A 25,266-nucleotide genomic window follows, 5' to 3' on the forward strand; every position below is an offset into this window, starting at 1 on the left:
GACACTAACTAAGGTGCTCACAGTTATGTAGGGCCTGCGGTTCACCGGCCCCACGCTGTGTGTTCACAACCACTTTTCTGCACTCAGAAAGGACACCCCCAGGAACCCACCCAGTGGCTTGAAAGCAAATCCTAGCTCCTTTTGCTCTCACCTGCCCCCAACCCCAACCCCTGCCACCGGGTCCAAACGTCAGCAAATCAGACCCATTCAACTTTCATATTTCCTGAATGTGACCCTTCTATGCTTCCTCGGCAACCAGCCTGGTCGGGCCACAAGCTCCTCTCTCTTCCACAGCCTTTCCCATCCCTCCCTGATTTTTTTGTTCCAACAGAACTTACTGCCATCAGACACCTCTGTATTTGATTTATTCTGTTTATTGTCCCTCTCCCTCCCTATGAGCTCCGCGAGAACTGAGACCTCATCTGTGTCGCTCTCACCTGAATCCCTGGGGCCTCCAACAATGCCTGGCACATAGCGTTTATTGCCCAGAGAGGTGCAGAGAGGCTGGGTGACTGGCCCAAGGTCACACCGCCTTTGCTGTTTTGAGGATCTATGCCTGCTACCCCTCCCCTCAGCCCCTGGGTCTCGTCCTGCCCCAGCCGAGTCCTCAGGCCCCGGACTCACCTGGGATGACCACATCATACTCCACCTGGAAGAGCGCCTCGTGGCTGCATTGCCGCAGTGTGGCAAGGGCAGAAGCATGGCTGGCCCCGTGCAGCGGGATCCCATCAACGCTGAGCAGCCTGTCCCCCACCTTCAAGGAGCCCTCCCTGCAGGGAAGGGCCCGGTCAGCCAGCCCAGCTCCGTATGAGCGCCAACAAGCCGAGAGGCTGCTGGGAAAGGAGGGGTCTCGGGGGCCAGGCAGCGGGTGAAGGAGGAAGCGACGGCACAGTGGGGGAGCGCATGGGGGAGGCTCTAAGGGAGCAGCTGCACCCATGAAGCTGGGATGTAAAGAGAGCTGGGACCAGCTCTGACATGTTCCACCCTGCTTGGTGCTTAACACATCCAGAGCCCCGGCTCAACCCCTGTGCAGGGATGCCCCAGGGATACAGGAGATTGCCAGGGCCCAGAAGGGACACTGGCCCTGCCAGGGCCCCACAGCATCAGGGGTGGGGCAGCCTGGAGGCCTCGAGGTGCCCATCTTCAGGTCCCTTCTCCCTGCCCCCACTCTGGTTTCTCAGCAGCGGTTCTAGCCTGGTGACAAATGCACCTAGGAAAGAATTTGGCAGGGGCCCCCAGGAGAAGGGCCCAAGTTGGGGTTCACCTTGGTTTGGGTCAAATCCCCACCCTGGAATGCTTGTCCCAACAGGTGGCCAAAGCTATTCTGGGAGGTACTATGAATAGCTCGTCACAAGGCCCCATCCCAAGAACGGGTTTAGACTTCTGACAAGGCTGTTCCAGGCTTCTCTTAAAATGGCCAAGAATCTCCCACTGGGGAGGTCAGGGGGTCGGGTGCTGGAAACTGGGCATGTTCTTCTCCCACGTTCTCTCCTCCTGGCCCCGCCCGCCTGGCCCTTCTGGGCTGCACCACGGGCAGGATGACATGGCCACAACCCAGAGGGTGCATGACAGAGGCCATAGTGGTGCTGCTCACGGTGCCCCAAAATCTCTCAAGGCAACTCCCAGGAGCTGTAGTACCAGCCCCATTCCACAGATGGGGGAAATGAAAAGCCAGGAAAGGGAAGAACACCATAACGCCAAGGCTTGCTTCCCTCCCCACCCCTGAGACAGTAGCACACCAGGAAGGAAAGAGCTTGGTCTCTGTCATTTGGCAGGCGAGAATTCTACCACTGAACCACCAATGCGGTCTCTGTCATTTGGGATGGAGTCCTGGCTCCAACAACAATCCTGGGTGACTCTGCAGCAGGGGGCAGCGTCTCTCTGGGCCTCAGTTTGCTCATCTGGAGAATGGGCACAATGGCTTCTAGTCTGCCTTCTTCATGGGGGATCTGGGCATAGCCAGGGCAAGAAAAGGCTCCCTCCGGCTCAGGCTCACCTGTCAGCGGGGCCGCCGGGCCGGACGTAGGTCAGAACGAGTGGACGGGTCTTGTGTAGGTCTTCATGGGCACCCCCTGGACAGAATTCAACAGGAGGTGGCAGTCATCTGCCTACCTCAATACCTAGAGGCCCAGACTCAGCCCCTAAGCCGGCACCCTTCATTAAACCTGTTTGAGGGCCTGTCCTTGCAATTCACAGGCCCTCTTTCAAGATTCCAACTATAAATCCCCACAGGGGAGGACAGAAAGTAGTGACATGACCAAAATCCTCTCTCCCTCTTAAATTATTTGCTTCTCTTCCTATGACCTCATCTTATTCCCCTCTCTGCCCTGGTTCCAAGGCAGCTCCAAACTTTGTTCTCAATCTCACTCCCAGCAATCATGCACATATCATTGTTTGACAATTTTTCCATTTAACATTTGACTTAATGGTCCTCGGTTCTTTAAAGTGAGAAACCATCTATCTATTAATCTATCTATCCATGTACTATATATCTGAATCTATAACCTTACTAAAGCAAAACAGAACACGTATGGAATCAACATTAGCCTCCTTCCCGCCCCTTGACCCCCAAGTGTGACTCTTAGACTGACCTCTGAGGACAAAGCCAAAGCTACTGCCCTCCTTGTACAGGGAGACGTCCACGGTCTTTGTGATGATCCCTGGGCTGTTCTCAGGGGCTGGAGAGAAAAGGAAGGCTCCTTTGAGTCCCTCAGTCACATGGCCAAGCCAAAGACATCCCCAATACTCATTTCAGGGGAGCTTTACAGGGAGGGTAAACTCCCCCCCACCTCTGCCCATTTACAGGTAGGACAAGTAAGACTTCAAAAGTTCTGCTGAACTCAGACTTGAATCCATGGCTATGGGCTCAGGCCAGGGTTGAATTCTAATTATTCAAATCTTAAGACTTTCGACCAACTTTGAAAATTCAGAGGTAGGCTAAACCCTCGGCCACCGTACTCTGCAGGCTGGTAGGATGGAGAGTGCAGTAGGACAGGGAACAATCTTTTTAGCCAACATTCCCCAAACCTTTCCCCCTTAAGGAAAAGCATCTGAACACTAAATACACAAAATGACACTGGTTTATAAACAGGGCCCTGTCACCTCCTGGTGACAGCATACTGCAGTGGTAGGCAAAGTTCCAAGATGTGACTTAGATGTCTGTGGCCAATCTTCAGGTCCCACCCACTCAGGTCCTTAGCTGGCTTGGTCCCCACCACCCAGGTGCTGGTGGGGAGATAGCTGTGTCTACCCACGACTGAGGCAGTGGAGAAAGTTCCCCGTCCAAGGGCACCCACCGGGCGGGGGCAGCTCATACTCCACCTCCAGCACCACGCGCTCGCCCACATTCTTGAGCAGGGTGATGATCTCATCATGGCGGAGCCTGGTCAGATGGATCCCATTCACTGACCGAATATAGTCACCCACGTTCAGCAGATCACTCCTGGGAGCAAGGAGGCAAGAGCACATGCATGGTGACAGGTGCCAGCACTCACAGCCCCTCTTTTGTTGAATCCTTACGATCTCTGAATCCCTTATGATCTGAAGCTGTGGCTCAAAGAGATCAGACCTTGTCCAGGGTCACACAGCACGTTAGTAAGAGAGCGCAAATTCTAACCTAGACCTGTCTGATACCCAGTCCTGGCATTGTCCCCTGCTGGGGGGAATCAGCCCTCCTGAGGAAGGTTCTGACCAACCCTGAGGAGCCTGCAGAGTGGCCCAATCATCTCCCTCTTTGCTAGTTCTTAAGCACTCACCCTGGGTTCTGACGGCTAATACATTCTGTTCCACTGGACACTTACCAGCATCTGCTCTGTATGAGGCCCAGACAGGCCCAGAAAGGCCAAGCCCTAGGTCTATGGAGCTCATGGTCCAAGAGAACGACACAGGTAAGAGGACAGGAAAATCCAGAGCAAGGTATCCACAGGTGGCACCCAGGGCCACGGAGCAGAGCAGGGCAGCTGTCTTGCCCTGGGATGGGGGGCCTCCCAGAAACAGTACCAAGGGGTGAGCAGGAGTCTGCCAGTGAGGAACAGGCCTTCCAAGAAGGTAACTGCATGTGCAAAGGCCCAGAGGGCCTGGTAAGAGTGGGATTCTGTGGCCGAGTAAGCCCCTTGTGTAAAGAGAAGAGAAGTGGCTCCATGGCTCAGGGGTTAGAGCACTGGTCTTGTAAAGAGAAGAGAAGTAACTGGGTCTAGAATTACAGCCTGCCTTGGAAGCTTTGCTCTGAGAAGCATTTGGCTGCTCCTAGAAAAACCTGCCTGATCGCTTTGCCTGTAACTCTGGTACATTTTCCACTGGCCTCTAGCCCCTTCCTACTACCCTGCCAAGCCCCGTCCTCACCTGGCAGCGAGCCCCCCGGGTCTCAGGTTGGAGACCCTGGGCTTCCCATCCTTGTCGGTGCCACCTGAGATGGTCAGGCCCAGTGTGCTGCCTTCCTTCTTGATCAGCTCCACCATGGTGACCCCACGGAACTCCTCTGTCAACAGATGAGGGGGGTGAGCCATGGATTCAACAGATTGGGGCAATTCCAGACCCCCAGCTCCAGTAAAAGTGAGACCGACACTTGGTAAATGGGGCATCTGGCCACAAAATTCTGGGTATCATCTCCTTTTTACATCAAGGATCAGAGAGGTTGAGGGACTGGTCTAAGGTCATAGAGTGAGTAAGCAGCAGAGCCAATGCCATCTGACCCTGACTCTGAGCTCTCCATGCCTCCAGGACAAAGAGGGAGGCTCATTACCTGGAATGCTCTGTCTGCGGCATGCCAGGGCCACATCGGTCCCTCCTGCATCCTTGCCTCCTTTGGAGTAAGGCCCGTCGTCTACAGGCAAGAAAGAGAAAAAGCCCCGAGTTGCACTTTCATTTCCGTGCAGGAGAACGCTTTCAACCTTGGGAATCTTCTGCTTCGTGGATGTGGCCTGGAAGAGGGGGTTCCTTCCTGCCACCAGCTCTCTGCTCTCACCAAGTCTCTGCTGGGGCATCCTCATGGTGCCCCCCAACCCAGAGGCTCCATCTCTGCCCTTGGGCTGAACAACCTTCTGAACAGCAATGCTATACAGGGAGCTTCCCAGCCGTTCTGTGGTTAACCATCCCCAAAACATTAATTATGGACAAGATTATTCCACCATACAGATACAGGAGCTCAGGATCCCAGCAGGACAACGCAGGCCCCCAGGCACACCAGTGGGGAGCTGGGCGATTTGGATTAGATTGTGGGTCTGCAGACTCCACCACCCAGGACTGGGCTTGAACACCCGCTGGGACTGGCAGCTCACTCACACGCGGGCACCTCCACACAGGAGAGACAGTGCCAACCATGAGCAAACTCAATCTTGAATGGACCCAATTAACACGTCTTTGTGAGGACCGCACATGAGGGTCTGCAATTCATAGTCTCAGACACTCTAGGCAGCCAGAGATAAGTCTGTCTCCTTTAATTCTAGAAAACACTCCCCTGTTATTTTTCAAGTGTTGTTTTCTTCCCCTCTCTCTTAGGAAATGCTTAAAGGAAATTCCTTGGGACTGCGTTTTTCTCTCCCACGACCCATCACCTCTCTCCATCACATTTCCTACTTTAGTATCTCTCAGGGATGTCTCATCTATAGTAACATCTACCTTTTTAATGCTTGGAGAAGTTCTTCATAGATTTCAAACACTAGGAAAATAGACTAGTACAACGCAGAGGTTCTCAAAGGAGGGTCCCTAGCCCAGCCCTACCAGTATCACCTGGGCACTCATCAGAAATGCAAATTCTCGGGCCCCACCTAGCACAGAGTAAATTAGAAACTCAGACGGTGGGGTTCAGCAGTCTGCATGGGTGTGTGTTTTAGTGCATTGCCCCAATTTATATTTTCATCTATTTATTATAGACATCCAAATTAATTCTTTGTGGCATGCTTTTCTCTGGGTTTTGGGAAATGTGTCTTGACCACCACCACAATCAGGATTTAGAACATTTCCATCACCCCCCAAATTCTCTGTTGCTGCCCCTCTATAGCCAGTCCCTGCACCCTCCACCTGCACCCCTCACCTCCCAACTATCACTGGTCTGTTTTCTCTCTCTATAATTCTGGCTTCCCTAGAATGCCATATAAATAGAATCCTACAGTGTGTGGGCTTCGGAGTCTAGTGTCTTTTATTTAGCATCATTTGAGATTCACACATGTTTTTTCATGGATCAGTACTCTGTTGCTTTTTATTGCTGACTGGTGCTCGATAGCAGGGAAGATGTACTGTGTGGTTAGCCATACACCGGCTGAAAGACATTTCCACTCTTTCCAGTTTGGGGTGATCTCTCAGGAAGCTGTAATAAATATCTACATACAAGTTTTGATTTGAACATCACATTCCATCCCACCTGGGTAAATATCCAGGAGTGGAATTCTGGGACATATGGTAAGAATGAGGTTAACTTTGTTAAAAACTGCCAAGCGGGTCCGGCTGTTTCACACTCTCGCCAGCATTTGGCGACATTAGTTAGGGTAATTTTTTTTTTTTTTTTAAGATTTTATTTATTCACTTGACAGAGACACAGTGAGAGAGGGAACACAAGCAGGGGGAGTGGGAGAAGGAGAAGCAGGCTTCTTGCAGAGCAGGGAGTCTGATGCAGGGCTTGATCCCAGGACTATGGGATCATGACCTGACCTGAAGGCAGATGCTTAATGACTGAGCCACCCAGGTGCCCCACATTTATTATTTTTTAAAGTTTATTTATTTATTTGCGAGAGAGAGAGTGTGTGTGTGCGTGTGTGTGTGTGTGTGTGTGTGTGTGTGAGAGCAGAGGGGAGGGGCAGACAGAGAAGGAGAGAGAATCTCAAGCAGACTCTAGGGTAAGTACAGAGCCCAAGGCAGGGCTCCATCTCATGACCCTGAGATCATGACCTGAGCAGAAACCGAGAGTTGGTCGCTTGAACCACTGAGCCTCCCAGGCTTCCCTCTATATTGAAATATTTTAAAACAAACCCCAGAAATGAGGAAATTACCCCTCTAAATATTTCAGTATGCATTAAAAAAATAGGAACATATTTCTTATCCAGCAAAAATACCATTATCACACCTTATAAAATTAAAATGATTCCTTAATTATTAATTTAATACCCACTCCATATTCAAATTTTCCTAATTCCAATGAGTTTTTAATTTCAACAAGTACATTTTTGGTTTTGGAAAGCTTTGTTTGGTCCTTTTGCTTATATCCTCATTCTGCTTTCATATGTTGTCCTGTCTTTTTCCGTTGTGTCTTACAGGTCTCTAATAATTTTAAATCTTTCAGTGTTCATCTGTTATTCAGTCTTCTATTTCTCAGACCCTTAAGAGCTGTTTCTGCTATTTGGGACATTTGATGACTCTTCCTCCCAGGGAACTATTTCTTCCTGAGTTTGGTAATTGTTGGACTGTGAGCTCATCTTTGGTGGGGCTTTATCTGCGGGACTCTTATTAAGCCTGGTTGCAAGCCAGTCCCTCCAGGGTCCAGAGAGAATTTGCAATTCCTTCCCCTCAGTGCCTGCCAAGGCATCATTACCCACACCCTGGTTCAAGGATTCTGGAATCAGGGATGTACTGTGAAATGCAACCTCCAACAGAAACAAGGAGCACATCTCAGATCACGAATTCTCAAAGGAGACCACCCAAGACCTAGTTGAGACAGACATGCTATCTCTTTGGTAGATGTGTGGATTTTTTCTAAATCCCCACTTTCACTGAGGGTGAAAAGGTCTTGGCTTTCTGCTGGGGTGTGAATTCCAACTAGGGAAGGGATGAGGGCATCATCTCCTATATCCTTAAGCTATCAAAACCCAAGCCCTTGGTTAGCAGACCAGCTAACACCCTCATTCCTGCTACCACCCCAAAAGTCTCAGCATCAGCCAGCACTCATCCTACTGTTTTTCAGTTTTCTCTTTGTTTTTGATTAGGAATGTATAGAATTTATAGATTAATCTGTGGACAAGTGACATCTTTATAATACTGGGTCTTCCAATCAATGAACATGGTCTAGTCTTTGATTTATTTTTGTCTTCTTTAATCTCTACCAAGAATGTTATATACACTCATGGGCAAAAATCTTGTACATCTTTCTTTAAATATATTCCTAGATATCTTTAGTGTTTTTTAATGTTATTGTAAATTGGATCACTTTTCAAATTTAATTTTCTAATCATTTGTTGCTGGCATATAATAATACGGTTGATGTTGTATTCTGACCTTTAAAATCCCCATATTAATTCTAGTAGTTTATCTGTAGGGTCTTTGGGATTTTTCTGTCATCTGTGAAAAGTGACAATTTTATTTCTTACTTTCTAAGCTTCATACTTTTTTATTTATGTTATTTGCCTTTTTGCACTGGCCAGACACCCAGTACAAAATTAGAAGTCGTTATACAGACCATGCTTATCTCCTCTGCTGCTAGTCCTCTTCATTTCCTGTGAATTCATCTATGCATCTCAATGGAGTTTGAAGCTGGAAAGTTTCAGGTTACCTGCTCCGGGAGAATCCCAGAGCCCATGCTTCCCCTCAGCACCCCCTTGTCTTAGGCCTTGTTCATACTCTGGTTCTCTTCTATGTCCTGATAGGTGAGGGGAAGGGGGCTAAATGCGTCATGCACCAACCATCCACACTATCTCCTTCTATCTCGCGCACTTGTCACAGCAGCCCCGGTGGGAGGCAGATGCTATCATCACTTCCACTTGATAGAGGAGAAAACTTGCAACACAGAGGGCCAAAGTCCTTAGCCAAGGCAGCTTCTGCAAAAAGCCAGGACCTAACCCCAGGCTCCTTGCCCATGCCACCCCATGTTGCAGGCTCCCTGGACCAGGTTATTTTTTTCACACTCCTTCTCCAGGTCCTTTCTCAGCACCAGACTGAGCTGGGCAAAGACAAGTTGACAACCCATCAAGCTGGCAGGCTCTCCCGTGCTGCCCCAGGGGACCACCCCTCCCAGCACCAGGTATGCCCCTTGGGCTTCCACAGATTCCTTGGGCTTCACTTGAGACTGCACATGCCCTCCCCCCAACCCTCCACTCTGGAAGAAGAGCTCTCCAGCTGCCGTCATCCCTGCAGCTCCACCCTGGCCTGGCCAGGTATTAAGGCTGGGCTCAGGGTTCAGCCCTACCTGAGGGCAGACCCTGGCTCAGTGATTCACCAGCTATGGAAGGCCACTCCTTTTCCCTAAGCCTCTGGCCATGGCGAGACCTAACTCAGGAAGCATGGTTATAGAGAAGAATCAGTCCTGGCAAGGGGCAGAAGCTGAGTATCCCATCCCATCCCTAATCCGACATTAGGGTTCAGTGGGGGTCAGTCTGGATCAAGGTCAGGGCTCAGCTTGAGTTCAGGGTCAGGGCTCAGTCGGAATCAGGGACAGGGTTCAAACTACAGCACGTTGCTCAATGTCTGCACTACTAACATCTTTTTTTTGCTAGATAATTCCATGTGGTGGTGGGGGGGGGGGCTCTCTTCTGCATGGTACAATGGTCAGCAGCAGCCCTGCCCTCTAATTGCTAGATGCCAATAGCACCCCACCCCATCATGACAACCAATAATGACTCCAGACATCGCCAAACGTCCTGTAAGGAAACAATATTAGCTCACCTGAACCCCCATTGAAAATCACTGCTCTAGAGTCTGTGTGGGGCTCAGGCTGGGACTGGGACAGGTTCAGCACGAGGTCAGGGTCATGGCCCAGCCAGGATCTCAAGAAAGTGAGACCCTTCACACCTGCAGCTCTAACGGCTGAGAAACCACCCAGCTCCCCAGCACTCTGCATCTACAGACCAAGCCTAGGCTCCCTTTGCTTGCCAGAAGGTAGTAAATAACAAATCAGAAAGCAGTTAAGCCCAGAATCATTTCCAGGGCCTCCGGAGTTGGGCCCCCAGCAGCTTCCCTCACTAGCCCCCACCCCCACCTCGCTCCCCAGGCCCATTATTCACACCAGCCACCACCAATTCAGGCAACAGGTCATTAAGTATAATGCCTCCCATTACGGTTTCCTAATTTGCACTTCATTTAGATTCAACAAGATGTTTCTGAGCTAATAAAATTAAAAAGACTGGGTTCTATCAACTATGTGACAGCAAAGGTCTCTGGTATTTCATGCAGGCAATTCTGGAATTAAAAATCTGTCTTATCCCCTGCAAATGAGATTCTGCCACTGGAAAATCCCTCTCTCTTGGGCTGTCCTGGGAAGACCAGAGATAAGCTTGCTGGCTCCAGATTTGAGTCTGGGGGTGGGGGAGTGGGAAGATTAGCTCCTAAGAAGAGGACAAGAAAGCAGAGGGTCAAGTTCACCAAATTCAGAGCAGTAGGATCCCAAAGAATGGAGCATGAAATAACAGTGGGTTAAATGTGGTGTTTTGAGCCCAGATACTAAAAACAAAAAAAATCTAGAAACCTAGAGTGAGGAACGGTGGGATCCCCAAATGTGGTTCCCTAAAGGCTGCAAGATGTTGGCTCTGAAAGTGAGGGCCCATGTCCTGGGGTGTCTCTGAAGTGTCCTCCACATTTGTCTTCCAGACAGCCTCTCCTCCCTTTCTACACCCTAATATTCAGATTTTGCTCCACTGAAGTGCACGGTGCCAAGTTGGGCTGCAGTGACTCCCTTGGGACAGAGGTGTCCGGTCTGTTCATCTTAACTGAGTGACCCCAACTCCCTCCTTTCTACAATTTTTTGCTGGCTTTGGGGGAGCCAGCTGTGAGCATCTCTCATCCTGGCTATCAGGCAGGCATGACTATGGGCTGCAAACCAGAATTCATACAAGTGTGTGCAGACAGAGTTGGTGGGCAATATATGGGGACTTGAGAGACTGCTCTCTGGGGAAGGGACATGCATTTTAGTCTGTGGCTCTGATGATCTCTCTTGGGAGACTAAGGCCCCTCTGGACAGCTAATTGCTAGTTAAGAGGCTTCTGGATATCTAAGACCCCCTTCTATATTCAGGAAGGCACTCAGAAAGAACGCCACAATAGTTGTTGATGCCTGTTCAGCAACACTGCTCCACTTTCACAAGCATCCCATGGTGTGAGGAAACTAAGGCAGCATTCAAACCAAGAATCAAGGCAGAGTCAGAATTTCCAATCAGCTGTATGACTTAAGTCTCTATTTCTCTATCTATAAAATGGAAGTATATCCCCCCACCCATTGCTGGCTCCAGCCAGCCCAGGCTTGAGAATGTGAAGGAATTATATTATTTATAGAAAACCCCATGGGGGTTCAGACCCCAGTCCTCCTCCCTCACAGAACCTGCTCGCTCTCTCCCGCTCTGTCTCTTTTTTGTTCTGGGACTTGGTAATTACATGCTTAGAGATGAAGGCTTTTCAAAAACATCTTTCCCACCAATTTTCAGCTGGAAACGTGCATAAAAACAGAGATATTTTTATCCGCGTGTTTCTTTTTTCCCGTCTCCTCCTTCCAGCAATGGGCAATTACGAGCTTTTGCCTTCAGTCAATTCGTCCTGTAAGAACTCGCTTCCGAGGGAAATGCATTTCCACAGCAATGCCAGCCTGTCCCGCCCGGATGCGGGCTGGCCCCATCGGGAGAGCAGAAGGGAGCGAGGCAGTGCTTAAGAACAGAGTGTAAGTACACCTGGTCCTGCGCTTCGCACTACAGCCAGGGGTGGTTGGGTGCCTTTCTTTCTTATTTTATTTCTCTTGAAAGCTTTGCTAATTTGCCTTCATTATCCCCGTTTCTCTGGGGCCCCAGGGAGCTATTGAGCTTTGACAAAGGGAAAAGGAAGTCAGCCCCTGGCCAGGATGCCTTTGCCAGGATCCCGCCTCAGCAAGAAAGGGGCACCGGAAGGCAGTGCCACAGACTCAGCCATGACTGAGCCTGGTTCTCCGGACCTCCAGGAGGCAGCATTCAGCACATTTCTCGTTTACTGAGAAAACGAAGACCCAGGGGCTCAGCCGGAGCAGAAGAGGAAATGAGGACCAGCCACCAGCAGGTCCAGCCCAGCCCCATCTCCCCTGAGGAGGAGAAGGGGACTCCTGGGTCCAACCTTCTTAACTGTCCCAGTGGCCCATGGCTGCCCCCACGGGCAGCGGCTGCTCGCCGTTCCAGCACACCCCCGAGGGTCTGCCAGTTCCAGCTTGGCTGTTCCCACCTGGGCAGGCAGTGCTGCAAAAGGAAGGATGGACTTTGGCCTTAGGCCAACTTCAGATTCTGATTCTAAACCTTATAGCCTGCTGGCTAGGAAGCCGGGACAAGTCACCTCTCTCTGAGCCTCAGGCTTCTCCTCTGTGCATTGCGAGGGCTCACCTCCAGGGGCAGTGTGAGCAGCGAGATGATGGAGTTTACACAGAAGCCATGAAACTCGGTAGTAGTCTCCCTGCCCCTGTCACTGACCCTGTTAAAAAGGTTTTCGTCGATTAATAATGGCAACTCTTGGGACGCCTGGGTGGCTCAGTTGGTTAAGCAGCTGCCCTCGGCTCAGGTCATGATCCCAGCGTCCTGGGATCGAGTCCCACATCGGGCTCCTTGCTCAGCGGGGAGCCTGCTTCTCCGTCTGCCTCTGCCTGTGCTCGCTCTCTCCCTCTCTCTCTCTGATAAATAAATAAAATCTTTAAAAAAAAAAATAATGGCAACTCTTTCCGATTAAGCCCTGTGAGTTGTCCTGGGTGCTTCATAAGCATTGTCTCGTTTCATCCTATCTTCTGCAATGGTGTGGGGAAACTGAGGCACAGAGGTTAACCAACTTCCAATGGTAAAGAGCAAGGTCAAGATTTAAACCCAAGCCATGTTCTGTGGCCTTTAAAATGATTACCACTTTATCCTCACAAGACTCCTATGTGGTGGGTGCCATTATCATCCCCATGTTACAGAGGAGGAAACTGAGGCACAGAGAAGTCAAGGGAACTTCCAGCGCCACACAGCTCCTAAGTGGCAGAGTCACGGGCCCCCTCTGGCCTCCTCCTCCCACCCCATGACAGTCCTAGGGAGACTCGGATAATGCCTATGGTTCTGCAGTCACCTCTGCTCCAGGCAGCAGCCCAGCCCCTTTGGGCACTGCCCACAGAAGGATGCCCCTCTGGCCATCGCAGGCTGGACCAGAGCATATATGGGGTACAGGTTGACCTCAGAGTGACACCCCGATCCCGACTCCCGACAGCTGACAAGTCTCCCCAGAGGCCAGCCTCCCACAGACAGAGTAGCAGGGAAAGATCAACTTGGCAACAGGATGACCCCTCTTTCTATTCAATGCATGTTTATAAGGGAAGCAGGAAACATACCAAGAGATTTTAAAAGTAGATGCCCAATTCACTTGCTGCCAAGGATTGGGAAAAAAAGAACACGGAAAAGGAGTGCCAGGCCCACACTCTGCATGTGCTAACTCACTTAACTCTGCTGAAAGCATGGGGAGGGAGGCTTCGGGACTTCCTCGTTTACAAATGCTGAGACTAAAGCCCAGAGAGGGCACTCAGCTGGTGAACTGCAGAGGAAGGACTGGAATCCAGAACTTCCTGGCCTCCCAGCAGGCCACAGCCTTACTCTTCGACTGTGTGTTCTCCCTCTAAACACAAGGCTAAGGGACCCGTAGGGGGTTCTAGAGCCCGAAGTGGCCCCGATAACACGTGGGATGAGGGTGCAGCCTCAAGTCAGGCCTCCGTCTGTCTCTTCTGGGCCTAGGCTCTCCCACCTCACCCTGGAACCAGCAATATTAAGGAGCATGACCTTAAACCTGGGCTACCAGTGGAACTGTTTAATTTCTTGACTGTGGTTGCATGGGGCTGTAAAAAGATTCAATTCACTCTGTGAAGAGTAAAAGCAAAATTTCTTACCACGGGGCACCTGGGTGGCTCAGAGGGTTAAGCCTCTGCCTTCAGCTCAGGTTATGATCCCATGGTCCTGGGATCGAGCCCCACGTCGGGCTCTCTGCTCAGCAGGGAGCCTGCTTCCTCCTCTCTCTCTGCCTGCCTCTCTGCCTACTTGTGATCTCTCTCCCTCTGTCAAATAAATAAACAAAATCTTTAAAAAAAAAAAAAAATTCTCACCACAACTGACAGTCCCTCATCCTCCCTGACTTTACCTCCTAATACTCTCCCCTTCACCAGCTCCACTCTAGTTTCCTGGTCTTCCCACTGTTGCCCACACCAGACTTGTGCCCACCCCAGGGCCTTTGCACTGGCTATTCCCTCTGCCCAGAAGATTCTTCCACAAACTACCCCTGTCACATCCTTCAGGAATTTGTGGAAATATCACCTTCTCAGGAAGGTAGGTCTTCTCTCATACCTTCCTTCCCTGCTTTACCTTTTTCATGCACTCAACACCATGTAACAGACCCCACTTAAAAAAAAAAAAAAAAAAGTCATGATCTCATTTACTATCTGCCTCTGCCCACTAGGATATCAGGTCCAGAAGGCTGGGTTATGTCTGTCTGTCACTACCATGTCCAGCATGGAAAGTATGGTGTACGGTAAGTACTCAGTAAATAATCTGGAATTCAATTCCTACTTACAGAGGAGAATGGGGATTGAAGAGGTGAAATGAGTTGTTCAAGGTCACGGAATCAGGAAGAGCCAGAGCCAAGATGCAAAGCTGGACCTCCTGGTTCTACATTGTGGCCTCTGCGGTCAAGGGCTGGGGTCCCCCCATGGCCACAGGCCCTCCTGTGCAGTAGGAGGTCAGGCCCCCCTGACCATCCAGATGGTTATCGTCAGAGTCCCTCAGAGGATGCCACGGCCCAGGCCACAGCAGAAGGACTACTCTCCTTTATCCCCATGACACACACACACACATCCTGCCTGAGCCTTTCCAGGCCCCACTGGGTGGCCAGGGCTCACTGAGGCCCAGTAGGCCCTGGGAACAAAGACCACTTTGTGGCAGGGAGTGAGAGAATGAACACTGAGGGCGTGGGGGGTGCAACTTCCTGCCAAAATCTGTATTTAGGCCTACTGTGCACCCAAGTCTGGGCACATCCCTTTCCACAGGGGCTTAGGGTTGATGTATGGTGAACCAAGGCTCCCAGAAGCAAGACTGGACATATGCAGGCAGGAGTCCATCAGGGGCAGAGAAAGGGCACTGAGCAGTGTGTTCTACAGACCCCAACCCTAAGCCTGGCTCTCACTGAAGAGCTCTGCATTGTGGCCTGATTTCTCAGGGCCTCAGCCTTCCCTGCGAAATGTGGGGGGTATATGGAGTAGCTACTTGTTGGATACCCTGTCCCCCCCTGCTCCTGGGGAGACCACATGACCAGGCCTGGCTGGTCAGTCAGAGGCCTCAGTCAGAGGTCAGTCAGACCAGAGATTGGTCAGGAGGGAGCATTTGATCTAAGTTGGGCCAACAAAAGGTGGCCCTGGGAGGTTTGCTGGAACTATTAGAAACAGGTTCTCTTTCCTTAGAGAGGACTGACCTGGTTGACCTTAAACTCAAAGGTTATAGGGACCTCTGTGTACCTCCCTAAAAAGAAGCAGAGACCCAGAGTCCTAACGATGTTAACTGAGTGCCTGGATCCCACTGTGCTTAAGCTCCATTTTTGGACTTTTCTGAAGAAAAAAAAGGAAAGTCTCAGTGCTGACATCAGCTGTGGCAGGTAATCATGAAGTTCATGTGGTAATTATGAAGTTCTGTGGAGAAGAGGTGAGGGTAAGGATGGCAGTGGTGAGGGTAGGGGTCAATTAAGTCAACAGAAAGAGAAAAAGCCAGGGAGATCAAGAAGGGCCTTAAACACCAGGATAAGGAGTTGTGATCAGATTTGAATTTTAGCAACTCCCTCCCACGACAGCATGGAGAGGTGGGATAGAGGCTAGAAGTCTGAGGAAGTGACAGGCGCAAAGGTCCAGGCAGGCAATGCTGAGGTCTAAGCCCAGGTGGAGGCCATAAGCCCATGAGGTAGGGGAAGATGCCTCCCCGGTAGTCTTCCATGGGAAGTCTCCAGGGCACTACTGACCTGTGGCTCTGACCACTGCAGGACAAGACCATCCCACTCACCTGAGCCTTAGGTCAAGAGGACAGATATACCCAGGCCAGGAAGGCAATGCCTCCGTTTATAGTGTAGTCCCTGGGAGGGAGCAGAGACAGAATAGGTGAGGTCAAATTCCAGCTTTGCTACTTCTGGCCGTGTGGCCTTGGACAAGTCACTTAATACCTCCATGCCTCAGTTTCCCCAGCTATGAAATGGAAAGAAGAGTAGTACCAAACTCACAATCTTGTGAAAATTAAATGAGAAAACACACAGAAAGAGCTTAGAACAGTGCCTGGCACAAAGTCAGATCTCAAGAGCTGTCAGGTACTATTATTTTTTATTATCTGGGGACCTGGGCGTGATCCTGTCTCTGTTCCTTGCATTGGGTTAGGGGTGGGAGACTAAGTCCACTGAGCAGAGGGATCTGGGTTATAAAAGTCATCTGGGTGCCAGTCCTGGCTTGGCCATTTCACTGGTAGCTGTGGGGCCTTGGGTGGGCCACCTCCCCCACCCTGAGACTATTTCCTCATCTCTCCGTTAGGACCTCAGCCCTTGCCCTTGGAACTATTTCAAGGGGGTACCATCAAAAGTATGTTAAGTGTGGGAAGGGACTGACAGGAAAGGATGACCTGCTCCTGGCTCTTGACAAGCTGGGGGAGGGGGTGGTCAGGGGAAGAAGGCAGCCCAGCCGGGTGAGGCTGGAGAGACAGGCAGCCAGACAGAAGGATGGAGCAATGGTGTTTGCTCCAGAGCCCCTCCCATGGGGCCAATCCTGGCCCCACCTAGAAATGTGGCTACTGTATGACACCTGCCCCACGGTACTCCCAGAGTCCCAGGGCTCACCAACCAGACCCCGGGGCCAGGGCTTCCGCCAGCCACCAGCAGGTCCAGCTTCCCGCCTGCTCCAGGAACAGCCTCCACACCACCCTGAGCTCGGCCTTTGCTCTCACATCACTGGGCAGGGAGCTCACTCCCGCTAGCTCATGCCCATGCCAGGGCAGGACATGCCTCCCTGAGGCACCTCTGAGGGGCTAAGCGCTGCCCTCTACAACTCCAGACCTACCTGCTGCCCGTGCCATGTGGGACAGCGGACAGCCTGGTGAGCTCAGACCCCAATCTGAGGATGGCAGTCAGGGTCAGACAGAGTCCTGGGTGGGCTGCCCCCGCTCTGGGGTCCAGGGGTCCCTGCCTTGCACTCTCTCCAGGCTTTGGGTCTCTGGGGAGTGGCAGACCCAGTCTCCTCCCTGGGAGCTCCAGAGGGCTCAGCCCCATCACTCTGCCTGTTGGTCCCCAAGACTTACCCGCCTCTCCAGGGGTCTCCCGGCTGAGCCCACACAGCATGTCCGCTATTGTCTCCTCCGCTGCCCACCAACTCCCTCCCCTCGGGAGCCACGCTGCTCAGCCCTCCCTCACCCTTCCTCCCCCTCCCCCAGGGAGGGGCTGTGGGAGAGAAGCTCACAGCTCCCACTGGCTGGGCACCAGTCCATCCACAGCAGCGGGCGGCTCTCTGCTTAAAGGAGACACAGCCACTGGCTGGCTGGCTGTTGGAATCCTCCCACACCCCACCCCCACACCACCCCCCGCTATGCCCACAGTCCGAGTCTGGGTGGGGAGCTCTGGAGAGGGCATACCAGGGTCCTCCCACTAGGGACCTAGGCAGACAGACCCCGGGGGGCTAGTTCTGCTCTGAACTGGCCCTGGGACTTTGATAAATGACTGCTCTCCCAGGCCTCAGTTTTCCCATCTAGAAAAGAGGAACAGTGCCTTCCAAACTTTTTTGTAAGTAGCAGATTCCAGTAGAATCTTGCACGGAATGCCAGAACCTGGGCCAGATAAAGGGCAACCATATGCCAGAGAGTGTCTGCAGGTCTCAGGTTAGAAACCCCTGCGCTCAGAGTCCCCTGGTACTCTTTCACGGACATTCCAACTACCTCTTCCGGTCCTCAGTTTCCTTTTCTGGCAGACGTGGTGTGGGGAGGATAAGCCTAGCAGCCTCCCACGTGGAACACCCCCACCCCCCAGCCTTTGGGGAACACGGAGCGAGCTGGGCAGAGAATCCGCCTGCCTTGGGCTTGACCGGCAGGGGCAGCTGTCCACAACTCCAGCCCCAGCTGGGCCTCAGTCCTGCACACTCCTAGATTCCACCACACCAGCTCAGGACTGACCCTGACAACCCCGATGGACACACAGGGCCCCTCCTCCAGCTGCTCATGCTCCCCATCCCACTAATGTGTGTGGGCACCAGCTAAGGGCTGGGCACCACATAGGTGCTGGGACAAAGGGGGGCTAAGAGCAACACAGGGTCAATAGCCTGTAGGTCTGACGACATTTCTCCTCCTGCTGGATGCAGCAAAGAGCAAGAGATGACATCCTAGCCCCCATGGCTATGTGGGAACAAGTAGGGCTCAAGTTTGTTCTGTGTCCTGTAGCGAATGGAAATGTACAGCACTGTGGTTAGGGACTGGGTGCTTCCACAAGGTCCCCTCCCATTGCCCACTTCCAAAGGCACCTGCTTCTTTGGGTGACTTCACGTATGTCCTGGGGGAGCAGGCTCCATGTTCCAGGCAGAGTTGTTGGGCCAGCAGTGAGGTCAAGGTCTCAGCCACGGAAGGGGTGGTGAATACTAAGTCAGGGAAAGGAGCCCTGAATGGGGAGGAATTTGCTGGGAGAATGGGGGCAGGCAGGGAAGAAGGCACAGGCTCTCAGCGTGGTCTATAGTACCCAGAAATAGTCAGGACAAGGCGTTCAGTGAGGACCCTGTGTATCAGCAGGACACAAAGGGCCACTCTGGGGTAATCCCAGCTCCATACTGCGCAGGAAGGGACATGGCCATTCTCAGCCTGTAAACTGCTCTTAATAGACCCTCACCCTCTTCCCCTAAAGGCTTTAGTGCCACACAGCCCTCCACCCCATATTTACAGCCCCCTCAGGGTGGGCGGCTGCACGAGGCACAAGACTTGAGAGCGACACCATCCCCTCTTCTAAGAAAATATTTGCTCGCCCTACAGATGCATTTCAATGAGCGATTAAGATAATCTGTCTCTTCCTGCTCCTTTGGAATTTACTCTTGCGAATGAGAAGCTCCTGGAAAGGTCACGCTGTGGGTTATGGGAGAGCTTCCAGGCAGTGTTTCTCTGAATGCCTGCCGTGCCAGGCCCTGGGGACCAAGAGACCAGGAGACACATGGGAAACAGGGTCTTCCCCTGCCCTGCATCCCTGTCACCCCCATGGAGCACATTTTCACTTTATTTTTATCCAAGAGTAGATTTGGAAGCAACTGTTGGTCCATTTTGGAACAAGGCAGGGTTAAAATAAACATCAGGTACAAAGGTTAAGCGACTTGCCCAAGGTCACCCAGGGGTGGAGCCAGGTTCACACCTAAGGCGTCTGTTTTAGAGGGCGCTGCTGTGTGCCTCTCAGGATTTCAGGGGTCTGGAAGTGCCGAAGGGGAGCAGTTAGCTCTGTCGGGGGTCCACTGTGGAGGGATTTTGAGCATGACTTTGAAGAATGAGAAGGAATGAGTCAAAGAAGGGAAACCGCGTGGTTGGTGTGCACTCAGGCACGCCGTCTTGTGTGAGCAGTGAGGACACCAGGTGGGACACAAAGTCAGGTCACCAAGGGTCTAAGTAAGGGCTCACTCCTTGGAGGAGTAGCAGACAAGCAGTAGCCTCACTGGAGCTCCTCAGCTTGCAAACTCTCAAGCCCCACCCAGGCCCACAGAATCAGAATCTGCATTTGAACAAGCTCCCCAGGGGACACACAGAAGTTGGAGAAGTACTCTGTCTGGAGTTTGGTTTTCATCCTGCAGGCTACGAGAGTCCTGGAAAGGACAGTTGTAGAGCCAGAGCCTAAGAAGGCTCTGTAAGGACCACAGACTGCAGCACCCCCTGAGGGAGAAGGGAGGAAGGCCTGGCAATGAGCTGCAAGGGTCCCTTCTGGGAGCTGAGAGCAGGCGAAGCTGCTTGGTCCTGCTCCAAAGACGACCCTCTCATCCAGTGCATACTGCCAAACTTCAGGGAAGCAGAGGAAGAGGGGGACGGATTGCTGGGTGTGCAAGGTGGCTGGAGGCCAGCCTGGCGGGCACACCCTCCATGATCAGCAGAGGCCAAGACACCCGCACATCTTCAGGTTTTGAGACATCTGGAGGACAGACTGCTGTGTGACCGGCGGCATGTGTCCAGCCCTCTCTGGACCTCAGCTTCCTCGCTGTACAATGGGATAATTAAAAGCACCCACCCCCTAGAGTTGGAAAGACTATATACTCGTAAGTCAGAAAGCACTTCTCCATCCACCTTCCTGTCAAGACTCCAAAACCAAAACTGTGAAACAGACCAGAAAGCAGACCTTTACGGTGGCTGAATGCATAGGTCAGGGGCACTAGCGTTCAAATCCCAGCTCGGCCCCCCTTGAACTATGTGACTCTGGGCAAGTCACTTCTGCACGAGCCTCTGCTTCCCACCCATGAGGAATGAGGGGCAGAGACTTGGAAGGCCTTCACAGACTGTTGACTTTGCTGGAAGGGCTTTGCAGACTGTGACTTCCTCCCTACGCAGCGCCCGGCCTGTGGGGCCCTTCTTGGTGTCTCTTAATGGAGCTCCATAGGCATCATGTTCTGGTGTGCCAGGCTATCCTGACAGGACACACAGGACTCCTGACATCCCTGCTACCCACCCCCCCACCCTACCCAGCGGCAGTGATGGCTGCAACTGGGACTGAACTGACCCCACGCCACACAGACAGGAAAACCAAGATCCAGGTGGGGCTGTGTCTGGGGGCCCCCACCCAAGCAGAGGGGGGTCCTGGACCTCAGCCTCCACCTTTTCTCTCAGACCCAGGGGCTGAGTCCACCATAAGCACAGGAGAGCCGTGCGAGCCCGCTGCCCACCCCACCACTGCCCCTCTGCTCCTGACTGACAGCCGGAAATGAAGTCTGGGTAGGAAGGAGGCAGAGATGGTGATCTAAAGGCAAGACAGAGGAACTCGTTACTGCTGTTCCATTGCTTCTTCCTCCTTCTCTCCTCACACCACCCCAGAGGCCAGGCCAGGACAATGGCTGCCCCTGCCTGGTTGGTAAACATTTCCACAAGGTGGGTCCCCATTTTACAGATCCGGAAACTGAGACCCGGTCTGTGATTCCAGCACCCACAGGGGAGGCACTAGCTGACCCCCTCTTAGGGTGCTGTTTGGCTGCAGCCTCCTCTCTGGTGAAGCTGTTCCACACACGCCCCATTGTCCCTCACCTGACTTCAGGGCGGGCTGTGCCACGTCAGTGGGCTGTGGTCCCAGACACCTACCAGTTCCCAGAGCCCTCCACGGCAGCCTTCCCCCCTCCAGCCCTGGAGGGCACAGGGGCATGCCATCCAAAGAGACTCAGGTGATAGGCTGTGTGCTCTGACCAAGGAGGAAGGCTTTAGGATGTGAGAGGAACCTCAGCTGACTGTTCTTTAGAACCAGGCGAAGAATGCCTGTGTCCTGGGCCTGACGTTCAACATTTTATACTTATTCCCTCATTTCATCCCACAACAACCCCATTTCACAGATGAAAAAACAAGAGCCCAGAGAGGTGAAGCCACTTGCTCTTAGCCACACAGGGGGTGAGGACTAAACTGCGATTTGAACCCAGGTCCTCCTAATACCATCCACACTAACACCCCCTGAGAAAGGCACACTCAGAAGCCCTCTTAGAAACCTGCAGATTCAGAAAGGACAAAAGGTCCATGGGGGGAAGGGGAGGGCCAAGCTGCTGCTCCTCGGGAGTCTCTGGGAATCTTATGACTGGAAAGGGATGAGAGGCAGCTGCTGAGGCAGCCACAGAGAGATGAGGCGTGGGTGAATGCTGTCACCCAGCACCTTCACTCCTGGTGGTTATTCAAGAGTACCCCATCCCCGCCACTGCTCACAGGAACGGGAATGGGAATGTTGTTGGTGAAGCTGCCCTGTCTCCATCCGGCAGGAGGGGACAGGTAACACATGGCAGCCACTCCCCACAGAGTATGACACAGCAGTTAGGAACACAGAGGATGGATTTAGGAAGTGAACCGTCCAGTTAAAGAAAGGAAGGAAGGCGGAAAAGGGGGAGGAAGAAGGAGGAAGGGGAGAAGTGGGGAGGGAGAGGGAAGGAAACCTGTCACTTCATCTCTGTAGCTTTTTCTCACAGAAAGCACTGTGAGGGTGTACACGTGTGTAAAAACCTGTCTCACAGAGTGATTGGGCATGGGGACATGACATGAAGGAGAAAAAAAAACTGGATAAAACAGAGCCAGAGTGGGTGCTGGACTCGCGTAAAAACAAAAAATTTAACAGGTACCTCAAGTGGCACGTTAAGCAGTTGGAACTCTCTCCTGAGGACACTGGGGAGCTATGGAAGAGATTAGAGGGAGAGAGGGATAAGTGCTCTAGAAAATTAACTTGAGTGGGTGCTAAGAGAGTCCCTCCATGGGGGCAAGGGCCCCAGCAAACCTCAGTCAACCCTTAGCCATGCTTCTCGGGGTGTGTGCAGGGGGCGGGGGGGGGGCGGGGTCTGCTGCTCAGGCTCTGCCCACCTGCCTTCTCACTGCCTTTCAAACGAAAAGAGCAAAACATGAAAATAAATGGGCAAGTTGTCAGGGCTCAGCCCTGGGAAAGAGCAGCACTATGCATTCCAATCTCAGGATGTCAGTGCCCCCACTGGCAGCAGCCCCTCCCTATCCTGCCCCGGAGAGAACCCTGGGCTGAGTGTCCAAAGACCAGGTTCAATGCCCAGCAACTGCTTACCCAGGACCTCCTCCATGCCAAGAACATCACATATGATGTCAGAACATCAGCATCTATTGCAGAAGGAACCATACCCAAAGAGGATCTGCTGTAAGCCCAAACACAACAAAGGGGGCCAAAGAGTCAGGGCTGCTCAGAGGAGGAGTCAGGACCTGTTCTGGAGGAGGAAATGCACAGAAGGGGGCAATTCTGGCACTGTGGCCACCATGTGCATGACATGAGATTAGAGTGGGCTCTCCTGAGCTCCCTTCAACGAGATGCTTCAGGGGATGGACACAGAGGGCAGCCACCCAGGACCAAGCAGTCAAGAGCGGCAGCTGGAGCCTCTGCACAGTGGAGCCTGATTACAACGACGCCCCAGTGCAGCTGGCAGTGGATGAGGTTTTGGGAAGGATAGGCACAGTCCTCAAGCTGTGCCCTCGAGGGACTCAGCAGAACAGGAGACGGGCCTTGGGTTCCAGGTTCAGCCTTGGGGCAAACACTATGCCTGGAGCCCCACCTTCTAGCCTCTAGGTCAGGAATTACCTTTGTCCAAATACATATGTCCCAGAGAAAGAGAAAGGGCTCACGTGTCTGAAGTGCCTGCTGGGTCCCTAGGACTTGATGTTTAGTGTCTTCTGGATCTTTCAAGTCCTGCTGCTCCCCATTTCACAAGGAGAAACTGATAGTCTGGAGCGGAGAAGAAACTTGGCCAAGGGTCAGATTTCAGAATCAGGTGTTCCCTCCTTGGGCCTTTTTTTTTTTTTTTTCTTTTTTTAAAGATTTTATTTATTGGTTTGTCAGAGAGAGGGAGAGAGAGCGTGAGCACAAGAAAGGGGAGTAGCAGGCAGAGGGAGAAGTAGGCTCCTCCCTGAGCAGGGAGGCCAATGCAGGACTCGATCTCAGGACCCCAAGCTCTGAGCCGAAGGCAGACTCTTAACCAACTGAGCTACACAGGCACCCCTCCTTGGGTCCTTTAGATGGGCCTTTCCCTCCTTCTGGAACTCTCCCCCACCCTGCCCCATCTACGTCTAAAAATCCGTAGAGCCCAAGCTAAATGCTGTCTCTACCAAGAAGCCCACCCTGACCACACCTCTTTCCTGTCTTTCCGTTAATGCATTTGCTCACCTGTTCTTTTCCACTAAACAGGGGACCCTTGACTATCTTGCTCATTGATTTCAACCCTATATCCAGGGGCGGCCTTGTAGACAGTAGATGTGAGGATGAATGAATGGGAAATGAATGATAATAGATATACATAATCTCTAGGTTGCTATGTTGGAAAGAAACCCATAATTTATCCCCTCTAACACTTCAATCAAACATAGAAAACCTTGCTGCTTTCGGACATGGCTAGTATACCTCCACAAATGGGGAGCTCATCACCCCAGGGCCCCAGGACCCCGTGCCCCAGGACTGCCCTGCCTAGAGTTAGATGCCATGTCTGGACCCAGGTGATAGCCTCTGAACCCCAGGAGAAGAGGCCAGAGTCTGGACGTGGCCTCCACCATGGGTCCTGCCAGTTCCCCTCTCATTCCGAGGGCCTCTCCTGGAAGTATGGCTGGAAGAAGGGGTGGGGGGCTAGGCACCCAGGAGTCTGGGGCCATGCTCACACATGTGTCTTTAATCCCAGTGGATTTCAGCATGCTTTCACCTCCAGGGTATCCAGACCAGGCCCATGAGGCTGGGATAATCATGTCTTTTTACAGATAGGAAAACTGGAGTCCAGAGGGGCAAGAGACAGAGGAACTCAGGGGTCTGGCTCCAAAGCCTTAATCACAGTCCAGTAGACAGACACATGTTCTCAAAAGGGCTTTGTGTGAGAGCTTCATTCTCTTCCGTGCCCTCCTGGGAGACCTGAATACTAGAGGAGAATCCCAAGAGTCAGGGGCGGATATGGAACCTCAGGAAGGGTGGTAATTTGGGAAGGTCCACCCAAGGGTCCCGCACAGCCCATGAGGTATACCAAGAAAGCCAGGGGGCGGGTCTCCCACAGTTGGAGCTGTGGGGTGGGGGTGGGGGGCTGCAGGGTTGGGGATGGGACCTGGCAGAGGACACTTGTTTGAGGATGAGATTTGACCCTGAGATTTCTGGGCCAGTGCCTGCTGCCTGCCAGCTGAGGCCTCCCATGTCCCACAGCCCCTCAGCACTGTTTGGGAAGAACCATTGGGAAGTTGCCAACCCGTGTCCGGAACTGGCTACCCCCCTCTCCAGTGTCGCCTCCTCTACCCCAATCCCCAGCACCAGGTACTCTGGAGCCATTTCCACCTCCTCATGGTCCCACAGGAACACCCCTCCCTCATCCCTTGCCTGCCTGGCCAAATCCAGCAAATCCCCACTATCTCTTCCCCCAGGAAGCCTTCCCTGATCCTTTGGCTGGCTGATGCCTCATCTGGTCCCCAACATCTTTGGGCGCCTCTCAGTCCCAGTTATGTCAACTCACCAGACATCCTATCCTCTTCTTTGCCCATCTGCCTACAGATAAGCCTGACGCCAGAGTGGTGAGGAACATTCTAGACTGTCCCCTCCCAGCCTGTTAACACCTCCTCCTGCAGTAAGCAATGCCATGGGACCCTTAGTGGAGCCCTGGGTTCAAGTCCTGACTCCGACTGGTTGGGTGACCTTGAGCAAAAGGGGCCTCAAC

The 25,266-nt window shown here is 52.4% G+C and overlaps 1 protein-coding gene across 3 annotated transcripts in view; it reads right to left on the reverse strand.

The window, feature by feature from the left end:
* GRIP2 (glutamate receptor interacting protein 2) overlaps positions 1-25,266 on the reverse strand; it is a 90,252-nt gene that overhangs the window by 21,112 nt on the left and 43,874 nt on the right. For 2 of the 3 annotated variants that reach the window (XM_082747891.1, XM_082747893.1), the window contains exons 2-7: positions 4,742-4,822; positions 4,342-4,477; positions 3,297-3,442; positions 2,592-2,678; positions 1,997-2,072; positions 625-770 (exon numbers count right to left, since the gene is read on the reverse strand). In XM_082747891.1, the coding sequence (XP_082604017.1) occupies positions 625-770; positions 1,997-2,072; positions 2,592-2,678; positions 3,297-3,442; positions 4,342-4,477; positions 4,742-4,822 (672 nt within the window). Of the gene's footprint in view, positions 1-624; positions 771-1,996; positions 2,073-2,591; positions 2,679-3,296; positions 3,443-4,341; positions 4,478-4,741; positions 4,823-17,191; positions 17,288-25,266 lie in introns of those variants that run through there. The other variant, XM_082747892.1, reaches the window with a different exon arrangement.

Source organism: Mustela nivalis (genome assembly GCF_964662115.1).
Source record: "Mustela nivalis genome assembly, chromosome: 1".
Lineage (NCBI taxonomy): Eukaryota > Metazoa > Chordata > Mammalia > Carnivora > Mustelidae > Mustela > Mustela nivalis.